Here is a 21,954-nt window from a genome sequence, read left to right as displayed (position 1 = left end):
ACCATCATGTTACCATGGCGATTCTCCACTCTGCAAACATTTAATTGTACACTGAACTTTCACCCGCAAGCGACTGGAGCTTTAGAGCTATTTCTGCCAAGTGCCATTGCTCTGGAGCATTTATTTAACCTCTGACCTTGACTATGGACTGCACACGGAACACTAGATATCTATGTAAAAGTTGGATTTGTTTATTTTTATACTAAAAACAAAAAATGTTATGACATTTGACCTAATTTGGCAAAGAAAATGAATGTAAAGATCTTTAAAGTTAACCTGTCCTAATTTTTATGTTCCAATTTAACTGATTTTTGGTCACAGATCTTTAAAATAAAAAAAAATTTAACAGTTGGGTTTCAGTCTCTTTCCCCTGACAAAGTTTAAAGCTTAGAAATCCATGCATGAAAGAACCAGTACTGCAGGTATTCTCCCCTGCTGTCTGCCCCACTTCCTGCATGCAAACATCAACCATAAAGAATTAATCTGTCTGAACCGGTCGTCCTGCAGCTCAACTATGCAGGAGGAGCTGAAGAATGTTGTCACATTCCACCTTTTCTTCATCACATTTCTGTTTATTTATTAAAAACAAGGCATTATATTCAGAAAACAACTTCTGTTTTCTTTGTAGATCTCCCTATTTCAGCTTATATTACCTTGTTTTTTGCATTATATCTGCTTATACATCAGCTGACATGATGAAAACAATCTTGGACATATTCCTCAAAAGATGTTTGGTGGCTTTTAAAGTCTTCTCTGCCGCCCTTTAGAGGAATTTATTTGCTCTGTCTCTTTAAAAGCTCGCAGGGCGGCCTTGTGCTGCATCATAGTTTTGTAGACTGGGGGGCAACTTTGTCCTGTTGCCAGCAATTTTTCACGTGTGGCTATGTATATCATACTGCCGACACTATGCTTTATGTCTTAATTGCATGTTGGCTTTGGCACCTCTGGCAAAATTCAAGCCGAACCTTGTTTGTATCAAACTAAAAAAAAACTTACAAGATGTATCACATGCAAGATCATTTGTACTCGAAGTTTAATTTATTTGCTTTTGTTAATAATAGCAAATAATAATAACTATTAACTATAACTATTAACGTTGTTTTGAAAAGCCAAGCAAATCAAAGCAGTTTTTTAGATTAAAAAAATGGAAAAAACTATATTAAAACAAATAGAGCTAAAAAAAAATGTCCATCTGGCTCCAACTTTGTTGACTTAGGTTGCAAAGTTGGAGAACATAGGGAAGAAATGTATACTTGATCCCACTCATTTTCCTAAAAGTTATCAGTTATTAAATCTGTTATTATATTTTGAATGTCCTCTTTCTCTTATTAAAATCATATATTTGTTGTTCTTAATCATCTTTATATTTGGATTTCCACTCGGAACTCAAACTATTCCACAACCAGAATAATTTTTATGTTGTTCTTTTTTTATTAAGAAAAACATTCTTTGAATATTGCTTATCCAATAAGTAAGTGAAGCAAGACTCATTGCATGGTTTTATTAAGACATGAAGTGAATTTAGAACATATATTTAGGTACTATTTCAGTATCAGCAGGTGATAACCCAAGATCAGTCAGATTGGATGAGAAGGTGTGTGAAAAAATTTCTGTTGGATTTAGGACTGGACTTTGACTAGGCAATTCTATGAAGATGTGCTTTGCTTGCTTTGCTTCTTCTCTAATGCAGAAAAACTATTTGCTTCAAAGAATTCATTTCAGCACAGGAAGCAATGTTTCATTCCAAAAACCTGACAGTATCCCGGGTCAAAAGAAACTTAGCATTGGGGGAAAAAACATGTGGATCTAATTAAATAAAGACACTTTATTCCAGATCTTTCCCTCTAATTCTAGACTTTATTTTCCAATTTGTATGTCGTCCATCTTTTTTCTTTTGATTGAAGTTAATGTTTTCCCTCTTTCTCAGTGCTTACTCCGATGGAAATTTTTGGTTTGTCTCAGCCAAAAAAAGCTTCCTCAATAAGTGTTTCCTATTGTTTGAACTTTTTTTGCAGAGCTGCTGCTTCTTTATTTCAATCTGAAACTTTTCTTGTCTAACTTTTTTCCAATTTAATTGCAGGCAGTTAATTTTTTCTCCACAAATTCAGCTTTGCCTTTTCCTGAATCAACTTAGCGGAAACAGCCTGTGTTTTATAACCTTCTATTATTAACTTGCTATATGAGCCACAGGAAACAGTACAGCCAGCAGAGAGCGAACAGAGAAAAATGACTGACAGAGCGAGAGCCAATGGCGTCGCTGAATCACCCTGCCCTCTGTCTGCTCAGCTCAGCTGATGCAACTCAATGAACAGATGACGTTTTCTGCTTTCCCTCCAGACTTTCCAGGCTAAGGTGAAAGGATTTTCCTCTTCATACTGGAGTAAAAATAGATCTGATGAAAAGTTGGAAGTTTTTGAATTTCCCAAAGGTCCAGCTTTTGCACTGTCTGTTCCAGATATCAGCTCATCAAACCTCCGCCTCTCACTGCACATGTTTTCTGGGTGTGCTCTTGCACTTCTGGGCCTGTGTGTCAACGCTTATCGTGACTTCAAGAGACACTCCACCCAAAATCCATTTGCTATCAAACACTCAAAACACTCGACTCCTGGAGTTGTCTTTTTTTCCAAAACAATGGGGAACTTTATGTTTATCCAGCTACTCTGATAAGAACAATGCAGTTTTTCCCTATCTGCGAATCAGTACAAATTCGGCATAGAAGTAGCTATCAATTTTTATGCCTCAAAGAAGTGAACAAATTCAAACAAAATGTACATTTTATGATCCATTTAGTCACAGATGGGGGCAATTGAGGGCTGAACACCAATTAAAAAGCAATTACCCTTTTAACTTTTAAAGAAATTAACCCTAAAACCTTTATAACAAGAACCACCTCAACAAACAAAATTCTTTCTAAGTACCTTCCTTATTAAAAACAGTTCAAAACTTCACTCCACCGGTACAAGTTTAATAATCTTTATTGTCCACATCAGATCTGTAGTGAAACTGAGCAAGTCTCCATGACAAAACTGAGTTTTCAGAAGCACTGCAGAATTATTGTTCATCATTTAAGTCATTATCTGACCTTAATCATTTAAGGTCAGAGGTCATTAAACAACAATAAGATTAGGCAAAAATAGTATCCATGAGAGAAATCCAAGGTCAAAACAACACAAAGAGCCATCCCACATTTGCAAAAAACAGCTTGATAAACCCCAAAACTTTTAGGAAAAAGTGCTGCTGACTGATGAAACAAAAGTGGACATTTTTGAACATTCTGCATTACATTACATTCAGAACAGCATTAGACTGATTTACAAATATGGTGGTATTGTAGTGGGCTGGAGCTGCTTTGCTTCTTCAGGAAAAGGACATCTTCCTTTTCTCACTGAAAACCTTAGTTTGAGAAGTGTTGGTATCAATTTACTTAGGCATGCCAGTAAAGTTTGAGCACCAAATAAACATTCTCTGGCGCCTTTTTATATCAATAACAAGCAAATGTTACTTTTAGATGACCACTATTAGACAAACATTTTCCCGGCATACCCCCCGTGACTCATCAGTGAAGAGTTGTTGATCTCTCTATCTGCCCATGGTGAACAGAGTTGCACAATCCAGATTTTAAACATTAGCCATGTTACATAAGGCGAAGCAGAAGGTGCGCAACTCTGCGTTGTTGTGACGAATGAATGCAAGTTCTTTTATGTAGGTTTTATTTCTCATGACACAGATAGTTGTTTCTTGTCAGAACATTGATTTACTTACATTTCCTGGAGCTGCAATGATCCAAACCTTATAGGAAACCAAGAATTTTATGTTTTTCTTCATGGGATGTTTGTTGTGTCAATGAGGACAAGGGTTTCCACACATGGTCAGACGTTGCTTATTTCATTAGATAATAATTGAAAAGAAATACTTAGTAGAGAACAAACAGATCATAAAAGTACATGAATCATTGCCCAATCGCTGACATTTTCATTTTTAAGATTGTATCTTCTGCTTAAGAATATCTCACTACTTTGTTATCCCTTAAACTCTAAGGAAGTTTGCTGGACTTTAGAAAAAGTCCAGCAAACTTTCTTTTAAGTTAGCTGGAGAGGTGACAAACAAAGGCAATAATCTTATGTTTTTGTTCATGGAACGTTTGTCTTGATGAGGAGCAAAGGTTTCCACACATGGTCAGACGTTGCTTGTTTCATTAGATCATAATAGAAAAGAAACACTTACCAGGGAACAAACAGATCATAAAAGTGAATCATTTCCCAATTTTTGACATTTCTGCCTTTAATGTTGTATCTTCTGTCTAAGAGAACCTCTTAAGTTTGTTATCTCTGAAACCTGAGGAAGTTACCTGGGCTTTAGTCCAGTAATTTTCTTGTAATTTCTTGAAAATTACTTTTCTTGTAATTTACATCACAAGAAAAGTGATGTACAATTTTAATCCTTGGGAACTATTTTTACAGACAGATTAGTTGGTCATGTTCAGGTAGCTGGACAGTGTGTGCGGATGAGTCAAAGGGTTGAGTGGGTTGGGTGTTCAATGCCGTCTTAACAATAACTTTTATGACTCACAGGGACAAAATGTACTAGAACCTGCTGGAGGGGTATATAGGATTTCAGAGAACTCAACAAACATTGATAAAGCAGAATTTCAAGCTGTATTATTATTTAAGGACTACAGACTTAGGAAGGAACTAAAGAATCTGGAATAAAGTTCATTGCTTTAGAGCAATGTGCTTTGGTTCCCTTTAAGACAATATATGGTTATAGAGAAGTATTGTTATTTTTTCACACTCAATGCCATATGTCAGCATAAGGTCCAGTGTATGATGACAGGAGTGTGTAGGTCTGTGGATTAAGAGCAAGACTTATGCTTCTTCATGTCCTTATGGGGCATTCAAAAGTCTTCAATTTCAAATGTTTAGTTTATTACTTACAGATATTTTATACAACATTGTGAAATATCTTTACAGTGATGATGTAACACTGGAAAACAAAAAAACACCAAAGGAAATGAGCAGCAGGGCACATCTTATCAGTGTTTTGGTGCTATGAGAGGACAGGTGTTCCTTATTTAGCAATGGAAAAATGTGGGATAAATAGCTTTTCCTCTGTCCTGCCTAAGCAGCGTGGGATAATTTTTCCACATGGATGTTTTTGCAGAAGTTTCTGTTTTGTTAGCTGGAAAAATTCACATCGCTGCTGTACAACAGAACACCTGCATCCCAATCTGTAACATTATGACCCATAAAGTTGAATGGAGAGATGCAAAACAACCCTAGAGTTGTGCAATCCTAACCCTAAAAAATGTAAAATACAGGCATTACAAAGCAAAAAAAAAAAAACAGGAGAAAGCTGTTTAGCTTCCCGTTATGTAAAGTGATATATCAGCTCAAAAATGTTTTTTAAATATGTCTTTAGCAGCTTTTGACATCTAGAGACTGAAATTTCTGCCTATTCTTCTTTGTAAAATCTCAAGTCAGAACATCTGTGAAAATATTGTTTTCAAGTTTTCTCAGAGATTCTCATTTTGGATTTAGGTCTGGACTTTGACTGGGTCATTCTAATACATCTACATTCTTCGATCGAAGCCATTAGGTTGTAGCTCGGGTTGCATGTTCAGAGTCATCGTCCTGCTGGAAGGTGAACGCCTCAGTCTCAAATCTTTTTCAGTCTAAAGCAGAGGTGTCCAAACTTTTGGTCACATGGCCTAAAATCATCAAGTCAAAAGTACTAACAGGTCAAGAAAATACTTTGGTTTGTAGAGCTCATTCAGATTTCCAAAACTTTTTTCCTGGCATGTCTGTTGTGTTTATCGATGTCCATGTAGTTATTTTTTCAGTAATGTCGTCTAATAAATCTTTGAGGTTTTCACAGCACATCAGTTTCGAGGTTTTCCTCGCATGTCCCTACGGGAAGGCATTCCCATTGTTTCCCCTTTGGCCTGGAAATCATTTGAGAATCCAATAAAACGGGGGAAGAAATAAGTACATTTCCACAAAGAAATCTCAGAAATTTTCTTTAAATTTTTTTTTTTAAATGTGCTTGATTTTTTTTTTTTTTTTTTTTTATATTAATCTAAAATTTTCCAGAAAATATCTGAATTTTTTGGCAATAATTTATTCCTCCAATTTTATGTATTTATTTTTCATCTGCAAAGTCCGTAAAACGCCTTCATGCATAATGACCGTTAATAACTTTATCTAAAAATGATAAAGAGCCCAATTAAATGAAGATGTAACAAATGCAATAAATCGTCAAAAATACTCAAGCATATGCATGTTTTAGCAGTTTTTCACTTTGTACTTGGAATAATTTAATTAATGTTCCACACAATTGCGGCGCCACGCCAGCTTTATTTGGCTGGACTGAAGTCCATTCTTTAAACTGTAAATAACTAAAACTATGTGGATATATTAGGGTGTACACTTCTTTTATGCTGTCTTATGATACTGCAGCAGTAAAAGTTTGATATGTTGGGTGGATGCTAATAAAACAGGAAGCTCTGCAGCTTAACCCGGATGCAGGTCTGTTTATGTAACATTTGCCTGTTTTAGGGAGGGAAAGCAACATTTCTGCTCCCTTCAGCTGAGCGCTTTGCCCAGTCATGTCCCTTTTTTCCCCTTTTTCCAAGAAGGAGGGAGCCGAGTCACGTGGGTTAGTGACAGCGCTCGTACGGCGCTCTGATTGGATGAGCAGCTCCTGGCCCTGCCCCTATGATGGGCTGTCCCCCAGGTGACGTCACGACGATCAGCTGTTGGAGCTCCACAACAACAACAAAAGAAGTCGCAGTACAGGGACCCGACGAGGAAACGGGGCTGAAAAGAGAAAAGACGATCAACCTCACTGTGACTCCCTATGTACAGCCCGTAAATTAAACATTTTTATATCTTATTTCTTCCGCGAAGAAAGCTCAAGTTTTTCTATTTTTCGAAAAGTAACGAATCTACCTCCGTTTTAAGGATTTTTGTTTTATTTGTTTTTTTCAACCGTCGTTTACATCTCCTCCTCCCGCTGCCGCAGGTGGGTTCTTTGTTTTCCTCCTGGTGAACATTAACGGCTCTCTTGCTTTTTAATCCTCATGTTAATCATGTGTTCATGTGCATTTCACTAGTTGGACGTCTTGTTTTATCAGATAAGTAATTATAACTGACTTGTTAGCGCACGTATTTATGATTTTATTGCAAAGCGATCACAGTTCTGATCAGCATCTGAAGCTTGGTCTTTCTCCTATGCTCAAAATGCTGTTTTTAATGTTTTTTTCATCTGATATAGTCAAGTTTGGGTGTTGTGTTGTTCTGAAAAATAAATTTTTTACATAATACAGAAGATGAAAAGTTTTTACCAGGCGGTTCAGCCCTGAGTGTAGAATTACAATCTCCTCCTCCTCCTCCTCCTCCTCCTCCTCTTCCTCTTGCTTAACCATGAATAAGCGTCCAACAGAGGCTGCTGCTGCCGCAGCTCCTCATTACCTCTGGGCCAGTTTATTTTCCCCCTGCAGACTGGTCGACAAATCACATTAGCAGGAGCTGGAAGCCGATTAGTTTTGCATCACACAAAAACATACCACATAAAAAATGTTATTCATCTTTATTTTTTATGAGCTTATTTAACAGAAAAATACGTTTTAATTGCTATCGGCCCTTATTTTGGCAAAATAATCTATCTATTGATAACCTTTTTTTTTTCTTTTTTTTTACAATTAAACATGTTCGTACAGAATGTAATACTAGTAATAGGAAAAAGATAATATTTTATTTTCAGTTTGACTGTGTTGCAGCGCTCTAGAGGTTATAAACCCGTTTGTAACTAAAACATGCCTAATCTGTGTTTTATCCCCGCTATATCCCTGATTATGGGGCATCCATTGTGGTTCATTCCTAATCCCAGACAGACAGATTTGAACACCCTATATAGCCTCCATCTGTATATTATTAATTAATAAAGTCAGATGCAAGAAAGTCAACCAGAATATGGGCTAGTAGAACAGTTTATGAAAATTAATCAGTCAAAAGAAAATGGAGGGGGAGCTATCCTTGTATGATGTTTCCAGTCAGTTAAGTGCTATTCATGTCCGTGAATTTAGCATTAAAAGTAGCTGCTTTCAGGGACGATGAGTGTAGGGGTGAAACAGGTGCAGGAGAGGATTATCAGCCTGCTGTTAAGGATGGCGACAGCTTTAAAACCTTTGTTTGTTCGCTGTTGCGGCCCACGTTCGATTTTCTTTTTTTGTTTGATCAATGCTATGGGGGTCGCTGGGAAAAACAAGCACGTAGGGGACTGTTTGAACGCACCACAGCCGATCTGCATAACGGTTCCACGCTTTCAATTGCAGGAAGAAAAATCGGACATTTGGTGTTCAAAGTTCTTATTCGCATTATACAGCTCCGTTTCACCGTCACTTCTCTAAATAGATATGCCCTGCTTGTAAACTATTAAGATAACCCGATGATGCATTCATCTACACCTCGTATATTAGAGTGTTAATGTTCAAAACTACTTTCAATAGGTTTTATTGCTTATGTTCATTTTATTAGCTAAAACTCCACTCTATTCTTTACAAATACATATTTCAAATGTAAATAAAATATATTTTTTGTTAATTACAACAGAGTTTTGATTGGTAACTAATAGGGTAACTACTTGTCAACTTCAACATCTTTTTAAAATATTGTTTTCAGTTAATAATGAAGTAAATCTGACAGTAAGATGTCCCAGGCAGCAGCACATGTATGACATAAATTATATCCCTGACTACGTCTGGTGATAACATACTAGAAGAGACAGACACTAATCCTTGCTAAGGTAAAAGAATGTTAATAATGGTAATTGCTGCTTAGACTGTGGAAATATCTGGACACACCTGAACAAAAGTATTCCTCTACAGTTCAGAGACTGGGATTTATAGAACATGTACTATACATGTGAAAACCTCAAGTATTGAATTGTATATTTCAAAAAATCTTTATAAAACACAAAACCAAGGGTAATCAAATGCTTATTTTGTCTAGTTTTTCATGTTTTTCATAAGTTATGTAATAAAAAGTTAGATTATTTTCCAGAAGAAGTGTGTGATTTTAGCGTAGGTGCTTGCACAGGAATCACTGCTGTCAACATTCATGAGTTAGTAATTTAATTCATTTAGTTATTTACAGTGTTGATGTTGATGTAAACATTGATTCATCAAACACACCAATAAATTCATTTTTTTATTTATTTATTTATTTTGCAATGATGTTACCCATTTATACTTGGCTTTAGAGGCAGAAAAGATGAGAAATGCAACTCTGTTCAATGGATTTTTACACATTATTATTTCCTATCAAGAAGTTTGAAAGACATTTGTTCAACTAAAACTGCAAACTGAGACATTGGCATGGGTTAAAAGGGCAGGTGCAGTATTGTTCTGCTAAACCCTCCAACACTTTGCCAGCGGGTGTCGTTACCCCAGCAGCTGCAGCGGGACACAGCTACACTGATCACTTTTCATTTTGTCTACTTTCCTAATGTGAAGTCCAGAGCTCAGGCTGCCAGCCAGCTGTGTCTGCGTGTCCTCTGAGGACACTGCAGCTCTTTATGTCCCAGCCACTATAAAAGACGCAGACAGAGGAGCTCCTCTGTGTTTGCTTCCATCAGATATGTCCCAGCTGCTGCTCGCATCCATCTGCCCTGACAGCACATATAAGTTGATGCGCTTTACGGCCTGATAAATGTCCATCCGCTGCTAAATATTAACCAGCCAGTTAATAGCGTCTTCATGTGGCTGTTTTTAGTTTCCTCCTTGCATATTTAAGCGCAATCAAAGGATGAATCTGGACGGATAAACCCAGCATTTATTAATGTTTGCAATTAGACTAACAAAAAGTAAACACAGCTACCAGTTATGGAATATGAAATCTTTGCAGATCTGTATCTTATTCTTAGTTACAGTAGAATAAAACTCATCAGCAGAAAGTTTTGTGACAGGGAAAATGCTGACCGGCTCAGTGTATTTTAGAGGTCCTGCTGTACTGAGTATTTACAGAATATGGAGTATGTGCTTAGCTTGATAAGGTTACGGGTAACTTAATAATCACTTGGCGAGCTGCATAGAGTCTTTGCTTTCATAAGCCCCACCTGACCCATATTTTATGTGTGAACAAAAATCTCTCATTCTTTTCAAATAACCTCCTCCATCTTTGTTCCTGTTCATGATTCTGCAGCAGATTTAGGTTAATCTGTTGTAACCTTTGACATAAAAAACACACACAAATACAAATAACAGTCACTAAAACAACAAATGTTGTCTTTTCTCAGGGCTCTTTCTTTACTTTTGCACTCGACGTTGAACGATGTCCAGCATGTCCCTGCTGGCCCTCAGGTGATCCCTGACCACACCCTATTGATGCACTTTAGCACCTTTCTGGAGCCTTTGACTCGCTGTGCCCCCTGCAGCTGATGACCAAAAGGACCACCCCAACCCCTTGCCGTCGCCCAGAGCCGCGCGCCTCCTCCCTGTGCTCCTCCTTCGGCCTTCAGGACGTCCCGGCATGTTCCAGAGGTTCGCCAGCACTCTGTTTGGAGACGACGGGAACGAGCCGAGTCGAGGCAGCCAGCCGGGAGGCGGCAAACAGGCAGAGGAGGAGGATGAAGAAGACTGGATCTTAGTGAACTACCTGGGTAAACCTGATGCACAGTTAAAAACATTTGGTAGGACACAGGTCAGAGGTTTGCATTCACTCGTAACTGGCATGACTATAACCAATTCTCAACTTTTAATGATGGATTTGAGCTCAAAAGTTGAGTCTAAAGTAGAGGTGCACTGATAAATTTGTCCCGATATCCTTAATTTTGGGTGATTGGCCAATCCATACATGAGCAACCAATATTATCTACCTCCACAAAGGTCTTAAAATCAGCCACTGACCTCTTTTCTCTGCCATGAGAGACGGCTGCCTGACAGACCACCAAATCACGGTTAATAGTCACCCCACTGTTGCCAACTTAGCAACTTAACTTAGCATCTTTTCAGGCGAAATAAAACTGCATCCGCTAAAATTGAAATTGGCAGGTGAGGCTTTTTTGGATGTTTTCACACCTGATAGTCCGGTAAACTCGGTTTGATTAGGAAACAAAATTGTAATATTCGTTGCATTTTTAATTGACATGGTTCATTTTCACGCTGTGCTGTGTAAAACGATGAAAATACTTTGAAAACCTGTTCACTCCCTCACCTGTGGGGGTGCCATTGAAGGAAATGACTCAAAAACCTCTGAAGAAGAACCTCTGAGTGTAACTTCCCTCTTCACAAAAAATTACAACAAAAATGAAGTGGTGTCAGATTTTAGTTTTATACCCATTATAATAGGGTATAGTTGGGTTCAATTAGAAGTTGAATGCTTGCCTACCTTATCTACTGGAAGTAAAATGAAACCATGGCATGCTACCATGGTTGATAGTGTATACTTCCTGTTATTTTTGCCAAATAAGTCAATTCTTCCCTCACCTGACAAAATGTTTTCTCCTGAAAGCATTTGAAAACCAATGGTAAAGCAGAGACTATCTTCCATGAGGTGTATGTATATATTTGAGCCTCTATATCATGTGCAGAAAATAGAAAAGCAACAGTAAATTTATAGTTGTTCGTCTGAATTGGTTTATTTTATTTTTATCAAAAGAAATTTCTTATGTAATCATCACCCTACCATGAAAAACATGCATCAATAAAAGCCCAATCAACTAAATTTATGCCCTTGATGAGTGTATGTAAACTTATGACCAGCACTTTAGATGACACATATATTTGATATAACAAAGATTGTGAACTTTTTAAAGTTATGCTTTAAATATGTCAATATGTGTGGTGAGAAAATGGCTTAAAATTTTAGAAAACATGTCAAAATCAGCAAAATAAAAACCGAGGGGTTGTGTGGAACAGCTCTTTTTAATGTGCAGAAAGACGATCTGACACGGAGCTGCAGGCTGGAGATAAAGATACTGCTTAACTTCAGCATTTTGTAATGGCAAGGAGAAGTCCGGCCAAGTTTCCAGAGCAGTCTGAGACCAAAACAGATCCCAGTCAAAACAGACAAGTCAGGCAGAGAGAAGTTCACAAAGTCACCCACGCTTTATACGGCAACTCGACGCGCTGCCGTGACTCCCAAATGGATCTGAGTGGGTTCTACCTCAGCTCTCCGTTCACCCACGACTTGACCAGGCTCCGATTCTGCAGCCATGTGAATATTTGAGGCAGGCCGGGGGGTTGGGTGATGGAGGATATCTGGCATCAGGTGGTTAATGGAGAAGTCGACCTGTAAACGGGCCAAACAAAAGCATCCAAGGAACTAAAGGAGGTAAAAATAGATCCTGGTTGTCTAATTTTCAAGCCAGTGAAGGTGAGAAAGTTTGGTTTCTGGCTCCCTTCCACAGTTTTGTAGGTTTAAGGTTAAAGTTTCTCAGGACTTTTTGTGACCCATATGAATTAGTTGAACTTTTTGCATTTTGTAACATTAAAAAACAAACTTTAGGTTGTGGTATTTTATTTGAATTTTCTGTTCTGGAACAGCAAGATATAGCAGCTAGCTTTCAGTAAATAATTCCTTAATATTGATTAAGGTACTGCTAATCTAATAGTGGAACTTGTAATTTTTTGCCAGTATTAAGAAATCATTTACTGAAAACAAACTCCTATATCTTGCTGAAAAGTTACTTTTATAAAGAGCATAAAGAGTGTGGATGCATAACTTTGATCTAAATAGATCTAAAAAAAATGTATGTCGTTCTGTTGTGGAATGTCAATGCCATTTTTTCATAAATAAGCTGCTATATTTAAAAACATTACTTGATTCTTTATCATTTTCAGCCAAAGATCCATTTGTGGCTCCAGAGCTGCAGGTTTCAGACCTATTTGCTAAACCAACATAAAGTAGTGAATGATTATAAAGATGAAATGAAATCTTGCGTGATTTTCAACATTTTTAACACATAATATCTGCAAAGTGTGGCATGCATTTGCATTTAGCCACTTTCACTGTGATACCCCTAAGAAAATCCAGTGTGACCAGTTGCCTTCAGAAATCACCTAATTATAAAAAAACTAAAACCATAACTGAACATCGTCCTGCCCTAAACACACATTCAGTTCAATTCAATTCAAAAATACTTTAATGATCTGAAAGGGAAATTAAACATTGCTGCAACGTGTTTAAATAAAGAGTTATTGTAGATGGTGTGGCTGTTTGAGGCCGCATAAAACTGGAACCTCCAGAAGCAAAAAGTGTGCTAGAAAGATCTAGTCAAAGTCCAGGCCTAAATGCAACTGAGGATCTATGGCAAGATTTGAAATTTGCTGGTCATAGACATTTGTTTATCTGTTTGTAAGAAATCCAGAAAACCATCCATCATTTCCTTTCACTTCACAGCTACGCATTACTTTGTGTTGGCCTATCACACACACCACCACTAAAGTACACTAAATGACAAAGAATACTTTTAGATGGCACTGTGCATGACTCAAGTTGTTTAAAAAAAAAATCACAGGACTAGCTAAGCATGAAAGTACTAACTGTAGATGTCTGAAAATTCAGTATTATAGCCTTTGTTTCCAGTCATGCCAACAGTGCACAATTCAGAGACTCAGAGTTTCACAATGTGTTCCAGTGAAGTTAGTGCTTTGCCCCATAAAAACCTGCAGACTTTGAGCATCTTTTTGTTTGTGGCGGAGGAGGATTGGACGGGTCAACGAGTTAATTTGAGCCTCGTTAACCCAGCACACATAAAGCCTCTGCTAGATGGATTCAGAAGGAGAATGTTAAAACGTTGAGCTGTTGTGATATCTGTGCATCAGCTCTCAGACTCTGAGTCAGCACGCTGGAACTTCTCTGTTCTGTTGTGGATAAACAAGAATGACTTTGTGAACTCTTACGAGTGGCGTTCGCGTCACGTGTGGAAATGAGCTGCGGACACTCGCAAACGTTTTGCATAGAGATGCATGCACAATAACAGCCCAGATGTCACAATGGAGATGTCTTATAGTTGAGCCATTCCTATGATGGTGCATGCATGTTTGATGTGCACGCCGAGGTGTCGGATAAAGATCAAATATGTTTTGTTATTTACAATCTTTACTGAGCGCTGGTGAAAATAGTCTCTCCATAAACAGAACCAGACCCAAACTGGGACATCTGCTTCGTCAACAGTTATTTTTAACACCCAGCCTGCTTGCATTAGATCATGTTTCCACCTCAGAACTTCCTGATTCTATCATTAAAAGCTGAAGTGGGGTGAAAACAAGGCCGATCCCCCCTTGATCTGTAGCTTTCAGCAAGCTTCAACTTTTGCAGAGCTAGACACCTTGCAGTGCAGGATGTCGGTGCGTTTGCGGGTGATTTAAGAGCACAAGAATGCTCAGTGTGTTATTTTGGCAGCACTTTGTGGAGGAAACGTGGATCAGGCGGTTTGGAGCAGATATGAAGCCTGCTCCCAGACTCTCAGACGGGTTTAGCAGGTCTTAGTTGTGTTTGCTCTCAAACAGAAACATGTTCAGGTTGTGGTTTATGTTGCAGGGAGGAGATGTTGGTCTGCTGGCCTGACTGTGACTCTCAAAATGATTGTTTACATGTGGAGATGGTTCAGCTGCTGCATAGACGGCATGCAGCGCCACCTGCTGGAGGGCTGGTGTAGTGTCAAATCACAGAATCAAAAGTACTTCTGGGTCAAGAAATGATAATAATTAAGAAATACTTAAACGCAAATAAAATAGTCCGATTTTATTTTACTTTTGGTTGGAAAGGGATGTTATTTGCTGTAGATCTAAAACTTGAAAAGGATTTTTCACTTTTGCTGAATTAAAAGAAAGCCGTCTAGTTTTTTTTTCTTCTTTTTTGGGCTCAATTGGACAAATTTATTCTAGGTATAAGAACATGATTTTTGGTCACTTTCTTTCAAAATGCTTGAATTCAGCCAAGTTTAATAAATTAAATAAAAGCTGATCTAGTGCTGCAAAGTCTGCTTTTCATAAAAAGTCTCCCGATAAACCTGGTGCTACTTATTATAAAAGTTTGGTTTTAAAAAGATAAATAGTTTGTGCTGTACTTAACATTGTAAAAAAAATAGAAATTATAAGTTTACCCTGATTACAAATAAAAGGTTTCCATCAGCATCGACCGCCGGTGCTGGATGGGTCAAGTTTGTATCATTCTTGAATTGCAGTTGGGGAAAACACAAAATCAATCCAAGGGTCACAAATGGTCCCTGAGCTGCACTTTGGACACCCCTGATTTAGAACATGCCAAAGAGCTCTTTGGACAAATATGACAGAACACAATATTAATGAAAATTGTGCTTCAAACGCCATTACAAAACCACACTTAGTTATTATTGTCATTATTATTATTATTATTAAAGCAGATATTTTCATTAGAAATTAAAAAAAGCATGAGCAGAAAATATTTTTTTTCTTCAGATTTTACTGAACTAATGTGTGAAATAATTACATTTCCTCTGCAGCTGAAGCTTGCTCTAGTCATTGTGGTGATGACCTCTCTGACTCCACCATCATCCCTCATGAAGAGGAGGAGGAGGAGGAAGAGGAAGACCTGGTGATGATCCCTTCTCCGATGGCCAGCCCCGCTATCCGCTTCCCCTCCTGCACCTCCCTCAACTCCACGGCCGACGGCGGCGCGGAGGACGATGAAGATGGGGACGACGAGGAGGAGGAGGAAGGCGGGTTCCTGCGTCTGGACGCCTGCTCTCTGGAGGAGAGCTGGTTCGTGACTCCTCCCCCCTGCTTCACCGGCCATGGCGGTCAGCCGGTTCTCCTGGAGACCAGCCCGCTGGAGAACCTGCTGATCGAACACCCCAGCATGTCCGTCTACGCCCACCACAGCCCGCCGCGACTGGCCCGAGACCCAATACCACACCACACGCTCGACCGGGAAATGGACTTCCTGTCTGGAAATACGTCTGCAAACCAAACGCCTGCAGGTGGAAAAGAGAAGGCAAGACCCACACTTGAAGGACCTCGACATAGGTATGAATGTTTTTTATGATCTCTGATTTAACAGAAATTTGTCTTAATAATGAATAAACAAGCATCTATGTCCCTTGAATTTATCTGGATTTTCTGACCAACGCCAGTCGCTGATAGTCACTATCCTGTGACCTTTAGATGTTTTTTTACCGAGCCTCTCCAGAACCTGATAACATGCCGAGGAGGCATCTAAAGTAGGGCTGAGACGATAAATTGGATTAATCGAATATATATATTCCCTTTATTTAACCAGATAAACGCCGCTGAGATCTAGATCTCATTTTCAAGAGGAACCTGGGCAAAAAGAATATAACTAATTTAGTAATGATTAATTGTTAACTGGATGCTAACAAAGACAATTTACTGAAAGAACATAATCAGAGCAGTAATTAAGAAAAATCTGAATAAAAATATGTAAATTTTGCATTTGAGATAAAAAAAAAACCTTCTTTGTCTGTAAATATGTTCCACTCAAAACTCCTCAAATTGCATGATTTTAGCTTCCCTGGTTCAATTTATGTTTAAAAGATTTCCTATTTTGCATCCCATTATTAATTGGATAATCTGAAACTTAATCAGCAGATCAGCCCTAGATATTGATATGAAGTCAATCAGAAATATCTGAGCTTGTTGAGATTAGAAGTATTTTTTAGGTGCAGATTCATCCTTTGCTACAAATGATCAAGCGTTCACTAAAGGAGTGCTGTTATTGTATTTTAGGCTATAAAATAATAATTTTCTTTATTTAAAACAATAAAAAAAGAATGCTTTCTGAAGATAAGGACTTGCAAAGTTTTTTCATAATTTTGTCAAATTATAATGTTTAGTAATATAAGACATGATGGTGTCATTCAGGTAATAATTTATATTTTAGCTAAGATTAAGAAAGTGATGAACTGTTCTCATCTGTTCTATGTCATTGTCATTTCTGCCTCCTACAGACCAGAGGTGGTGCAGCGCCGCTCCACCCTGCACTCTACCTGCTACGCTGCAGCGCTCACCACCAAACCCGGACTCCTGCAGCAGCGGCCGGGTAACGTCACCCAACGCACCCAGCTGCTGTCCCGCAAGGCCCTACGACGCCTCAACCTGCTGCGCCCCGCGAAGCCCGGCACCCTCCACTTCCATCTGCACCAGCCCACCCAGAGGCACCTCAACTTCTGATGGGGTCCAGCAACATCACAGTTAGTCAGGATGGAAATGTCAACGCCGGCCAATCTCCCACAAACTCACACTTCTTTTTCATTGTTATAATTCAGAAACGAACACCAGCAAGCAGCCAGTTACATCATCAGTCCTGGTTGATCCTTTTGAAAACCTTACTGGACAGGGAAATGGGGAAAGTAGCTGGCTTTTTTTTTACTCTAAACACTTTCCCTCCTTTCATTCTCGCCCTTCTCTTTATGTATTCTTTCTGAAAAGAAGAGAAAGGGATGCAGAAAAGCTCATCATGTACCCCTTTACCATTTCTGACTACTTTATATCCAATCACAGAGAGAAAGAGGTGTCAAAATGACTCCCTTTCCTTCTCACTTTCTATTGTTTTGTTCAGTATGGGCAACTTAATGTGTAGAAACAATGCTGTAGGTCACTTTATTCAGAGGCAGGTTCACAGCGTGGCAGGATGGTCCAGTGGTGTTATTTCAGGGACTCACAAGATGATGGTTTGGTTGCCTGCAAACTTACAGGTAACTTTGTCAAGGCAGCAGGAGACATTGCAGATCCTAAATCACTTGAATATGTACAGTCCAGCAGGACTGTGCTTCAGTTTAATCATTGCAGTACTGTTCGGATGAGGCTTCAAACAGTTTGGGTACAAATCCTTAAAGGGGCATTTCCGTTCTTTTCATCTTTTCATCCACACTATTATAATCAGCAACATGTTCTTGTTTACTTTAGCTAATCTTTTACAAGGAGCCAGGAGGCTTTTAATTTTTGAAATGTTAAAACAATTTGAGCTCATATTTGATATTTTTGTGAAGTGCAATACTAAATTACTGAGTCTTTAAATATTTACTTTATAATTAGCTTTTTGTGTGTAGAGATGCAGTAGTTTGAATTTTGTGGCCGATTTCTGGGTTTTGTAAAATGTCAAACTGCCAATACCAATTACTCTTCAAAAACAACGATCATTTATCTTAGTTAATGTTAGGTGACCTGGAGAGCTTTAATTGAATCCCTTCAGCTAACCACCATTGATTCGTTGCGTCAGCCTATCACATCTTGTCTTTGACTCAATTCTTTTATTTTGGTAAGCTTCATTCAACTGAAAGTGTACAAAACTAAAAGTAAATTAATGCTTTAGATTTTATCCAGAATTTTTTTTTCAGAGAAGTTAAATAGGCTAAGCGCTTTTCAAAGTTAGTAAAGAAAATACTAGCTCTGCTGTTAGCGGATCATGGGAAGTGTGCCCTCCACTAATGTTTACATTTAAAACTGTTTTTGACATTTTGTAATAACGATGAGCATTGTTAGCTAAAACCGCTATATCCGTTTGTATTCCCTGAAGAATGTAACTCAGAGATTTCAATCATTTTCAAAGCCGACACGCAGGTATTATCAGTTAGCATGTTAAACATGACTTACATGGTATCTTCTTCAGGTCTTGCTCTCTCTTACGCCCTGAATGCACCACATGTATTTGTCAATATGCATTGATGCTTTTCAACATGACTCAAGCATGTCACAGAAAATCGCGTTTCTTTTTAAATGTCTTCTTACATCAGTAACTCACTCAGTTTTTTTACTCAGTAACAACATCCAGTCTGAAGAGTGTTATCATCAGACAGCTCATTGATTGGAAAAATTATTGGATTTTTGAGTTTCTGACCAGTTTCTTGTCAGTCTAGGGATAGTCAAGCTAAAAATTTGTGGATTTTGGTCCACAACTGATTTCTCGGTGCATCTCCGGTTTAAGGTCTTGTGTGCAGGACTTCTCTACAGAGGCTTTAACATTATTTCTTTTCTTGCTGGATTAAAAAAAAAATCTACAGGACTTTTACTGTTTTCTTCTCATTAAGCAGACCTAAAGTAAATCCAGACATTAGGATGTTACATTACACATCACCCTGTGAAACTGTAGACTGTTGTAACTGAAAATAGAGAAACAAAACTGAGAGTTTTAACAAAATTATCCTGAAGCACACCTCTGGACTATCGCCTCTTTCTTTTCTTTTTTTTCTTAGACATGATCAACATTTATACTTGATCTCAGGTTTTCTTTGTGTTCTCATTTCCTCGTTACAAACACACTCAATAGTGTTTCAATGCAAGTAATTTAATTGACTTAAAGAGCCTTTCTAGGGGAATTTGTCTCTTATATTTACTGCCTTTTTAAAATCTTTAGCACCACTATTTTCGCTCAGTTCAGGACTTCCTGCTGTGTCAACCGAACCTGCTTCTGACTTTCAGTTCAGTGCTTTTCACCATATTGTTTTTGGAAGAAAAAAATAAATACAAGTAGTTAAAATGACTGGGTTCAATATCACTAAATGCCTTGTTTTAATGGTAGCTTTGAGATGAATGGAAATGTAAAAAAACAACAACATGTATGTAAAAAAAAAAAAAATATATATACTTCCAAATTAGAAAAAAAAAGCAAATTACATATCAGTATGAAGTTGTACGCATCGATGGATTCTTGCTTTGGTATGTTTGGTAATGAGTGTGCTGTTTGTTGCATGGTTGTAATGTTAGTATCACGATGTTGGAAAAAATTAGAAAAGATAATGGAAAAGGACTTGTTTTTCTTCTTGTTTGTTCTGATATAAATCTGCAGTCCACTTCTCAGGGTCACAACCAATCACCTTTTACACTTTAGGAAAATGCAGATTTACTTGACGGATGATGATACTATTTCCCGCCTCTGAATTGCGTGTGAGAAATAATTACCTGATAGATTAGTATCTCTAAAGCTTCTTTCAGTCCCCGGTTTGTGAAAACAAACCATCGCCCACTTTTGGGAATCTATCAAGACACGGACAAACTGTCTTTTCAGAGCTGTTAATATTTTTATTTTAATTTTTTGCTCAAGTGTACCTGACTTGGTTTTAGAAATGTACTTAATGTTTGTTCAACTGTTCTAATTTCTATGCTATAATAGTTACATTTTGTTCAGCTGATATTTAAACCAAAAGAAAGTAGCGGCAATCTGTAATCTTTCACTTCTGTTTAATACTTATGTTCTGTTTTTGCATTATTGAAATGTTTGTTAAATGCTTTTGGATAAAATAGCAGACAGTTTTATGTTTTAATGTGTCGCTGTAAGCAAAGCTGAAACCAGAATGAGCTCCCGCACTGCAGAAAGAAACAGTTATTATACAAACAAAACATATGGAAGGCTCTTACGGCCAAAAACTGTAAGTTAATGTTCTTTTTTTTTCTCTTAACATGTCAGAATCTCCATGTTTAAAGTTTTATAAAAATGTATTTTGTTCTTATTCAACTAAATTGACAATGTATTTGAACTTTGCATCTTATAAGTTTTACACACCATTGTTTTTTGCATTTTCTGGAACAATCTTGATGCAGATCAATGCCTTTTATGTAACAATTTTAAAAATGTACTTAAAACATTTTTTGCCATCAACTTGTTCAGATAGAGTATGTTTTATTTTTTAAAGATTTTAATCTGAACAAACTCAGAATACTTTTTGCAGTGTGGTGAAGGATCTCTGATTGTTTTTGATAGGACTGTAGCTATGTTTGTTGAGTGTCTCAATGTTTGCTGTACATAATACAATGGTGGACTTTGACTTTAGCTTCTGTAAGCTTGTCTTTTAGATCTACGCTATCTAACTCTTGACTTTTCAACCTTTGTGTTCACTTTTGGTGTTATTTTGTGTTACTGCGATATTTTTGAAGAAGACGACGTTTAAAGAAAGAAGGGTTTGGAGTCGACGTTTAAGGCTCCACCTGCTGGCAGAAACCTGAAATGTTTTATCTGTGTTAAAATCTTTGAGCTCAACTCATCTTTTATTACCAACTAACAGGGATTTCTAGTATTTTTGTTCAATGCCTTGAAATTTGTAGATCACGTGCCTTCCAGGTTGAAATGTTGTAATGACAATGCATCGATGAAGAACTTGAACTCTTTTTTTTTTTTTTTTTGTTAATGTTCTGATTGGACATAATGGATAAAAACACAGACATCAGAAACAAACTATGCATCACTTTGAAGAGGCTCCAGCTCTCGCTGCCACCATCCGCCCAGCCTGAGTACAACTTTGACAGAATGACAATGTAGCAAATCCTTTTTTTTCTCTCCTTTTTATTTTAAGTGTGAAAAATATCTTGTGGCATTTTCATTTTTCACCGAGTGTTAGATATGTTTGTTTTTATGTAGTTTACTGGAATAATACAGCACTTTGCCAAAAAGAAAAAAAAAAATTGTAGAAATTTTAGGAGCTAATGTTTTATTTATCGATATAACTGTCATCCTTCTTCGTATTTTGGATGTATAACAGATCAATTCACTCTGTTCTGATGTCAGAAACAAAAAAAAAAGCTGATAAAAAGTGGGGTCATCTGTTTTTGAACTGTAATAGTTAATACATGTGATCTCTCATTAGCTGACAATAAATGTTTTCATAAAGAAATGTTTGTCTGTGTGATCCTTTTTTACTCCAGTAGCATGTATGAGACTGTCATACATACAAGCTTCATTGCAAGAGTTCTGCCGGAGATCCTTCCTGCCCACAGAATCACCACTCACACCGACACTTTGAAGATACTTGGATGATATGAGTTACTACAACATTTCATTTTTCTTAGCAATAAAGTATTTCTGAATTGAGTTGAATAAGAGAAATAAGTTATGTTACTGTTGAATATCACGAGCAACAATAACTCTTTGAAGATACTTGGATGAGATGAGTTATGACAACATTTCATTTCCCTTTGGGACAAATTTTTTCTAAGTATTTTTTAACAGAATTGAAATTGAAATG

At 37.5% G+C, this 21,954-nt stretch overlaps 1 protein-coding gene across 1 annotated transcript; it reads left to right on the top strand.

The window, feature by feature from the left end:
- Positions 1-6,747: 6,747 nt before the first annotated feature.
- tp53inp1 (tumor protein p53 inducible nuclear protein 1) lies at positions 6,748-21,599 on the top strand. Its single transcript, XM_032558456.1, has 4 exons — positions 6,748-7,020; positions 10,294-10,656; positions 15,484-16,006; positions 16,948-21,599. Exons 2-4 carry the CDS (start codon positions 10,527-10,529, stop codon positions 17,168-17,170), a joined length of 876 nt encoding a protein of 291 aa, XP_032414347.1. The 5' UTR covers positions 6,748-7,020; positions 10,294-10,526; the 3' UTR covers positions 17,171-21,599.
- Positions 21,600-21,954: the final 355 nt, after the last annotated feature.

Source organism: Xiphophorus hellerii, chromosome 3 (assembly GCF_003331165.1).
Source record: "Xiphophorus hellerii strain 12219 chromosome 3, Xiphophorus_hellerii-4.1, whole genome shotgun sequence".
Taxonomy (NCBI): Eukaryota; Metazoa; Chordata; class Actinopteri; order Cyprinodontiformes; family Poeciliidae; genus Xiphophorus; species Xiphophorus hellerii.
Note: the sequence above shows the minus strand (reverse complement) of the source record. Positions and strands in the feature narration are given on the sequence as shown.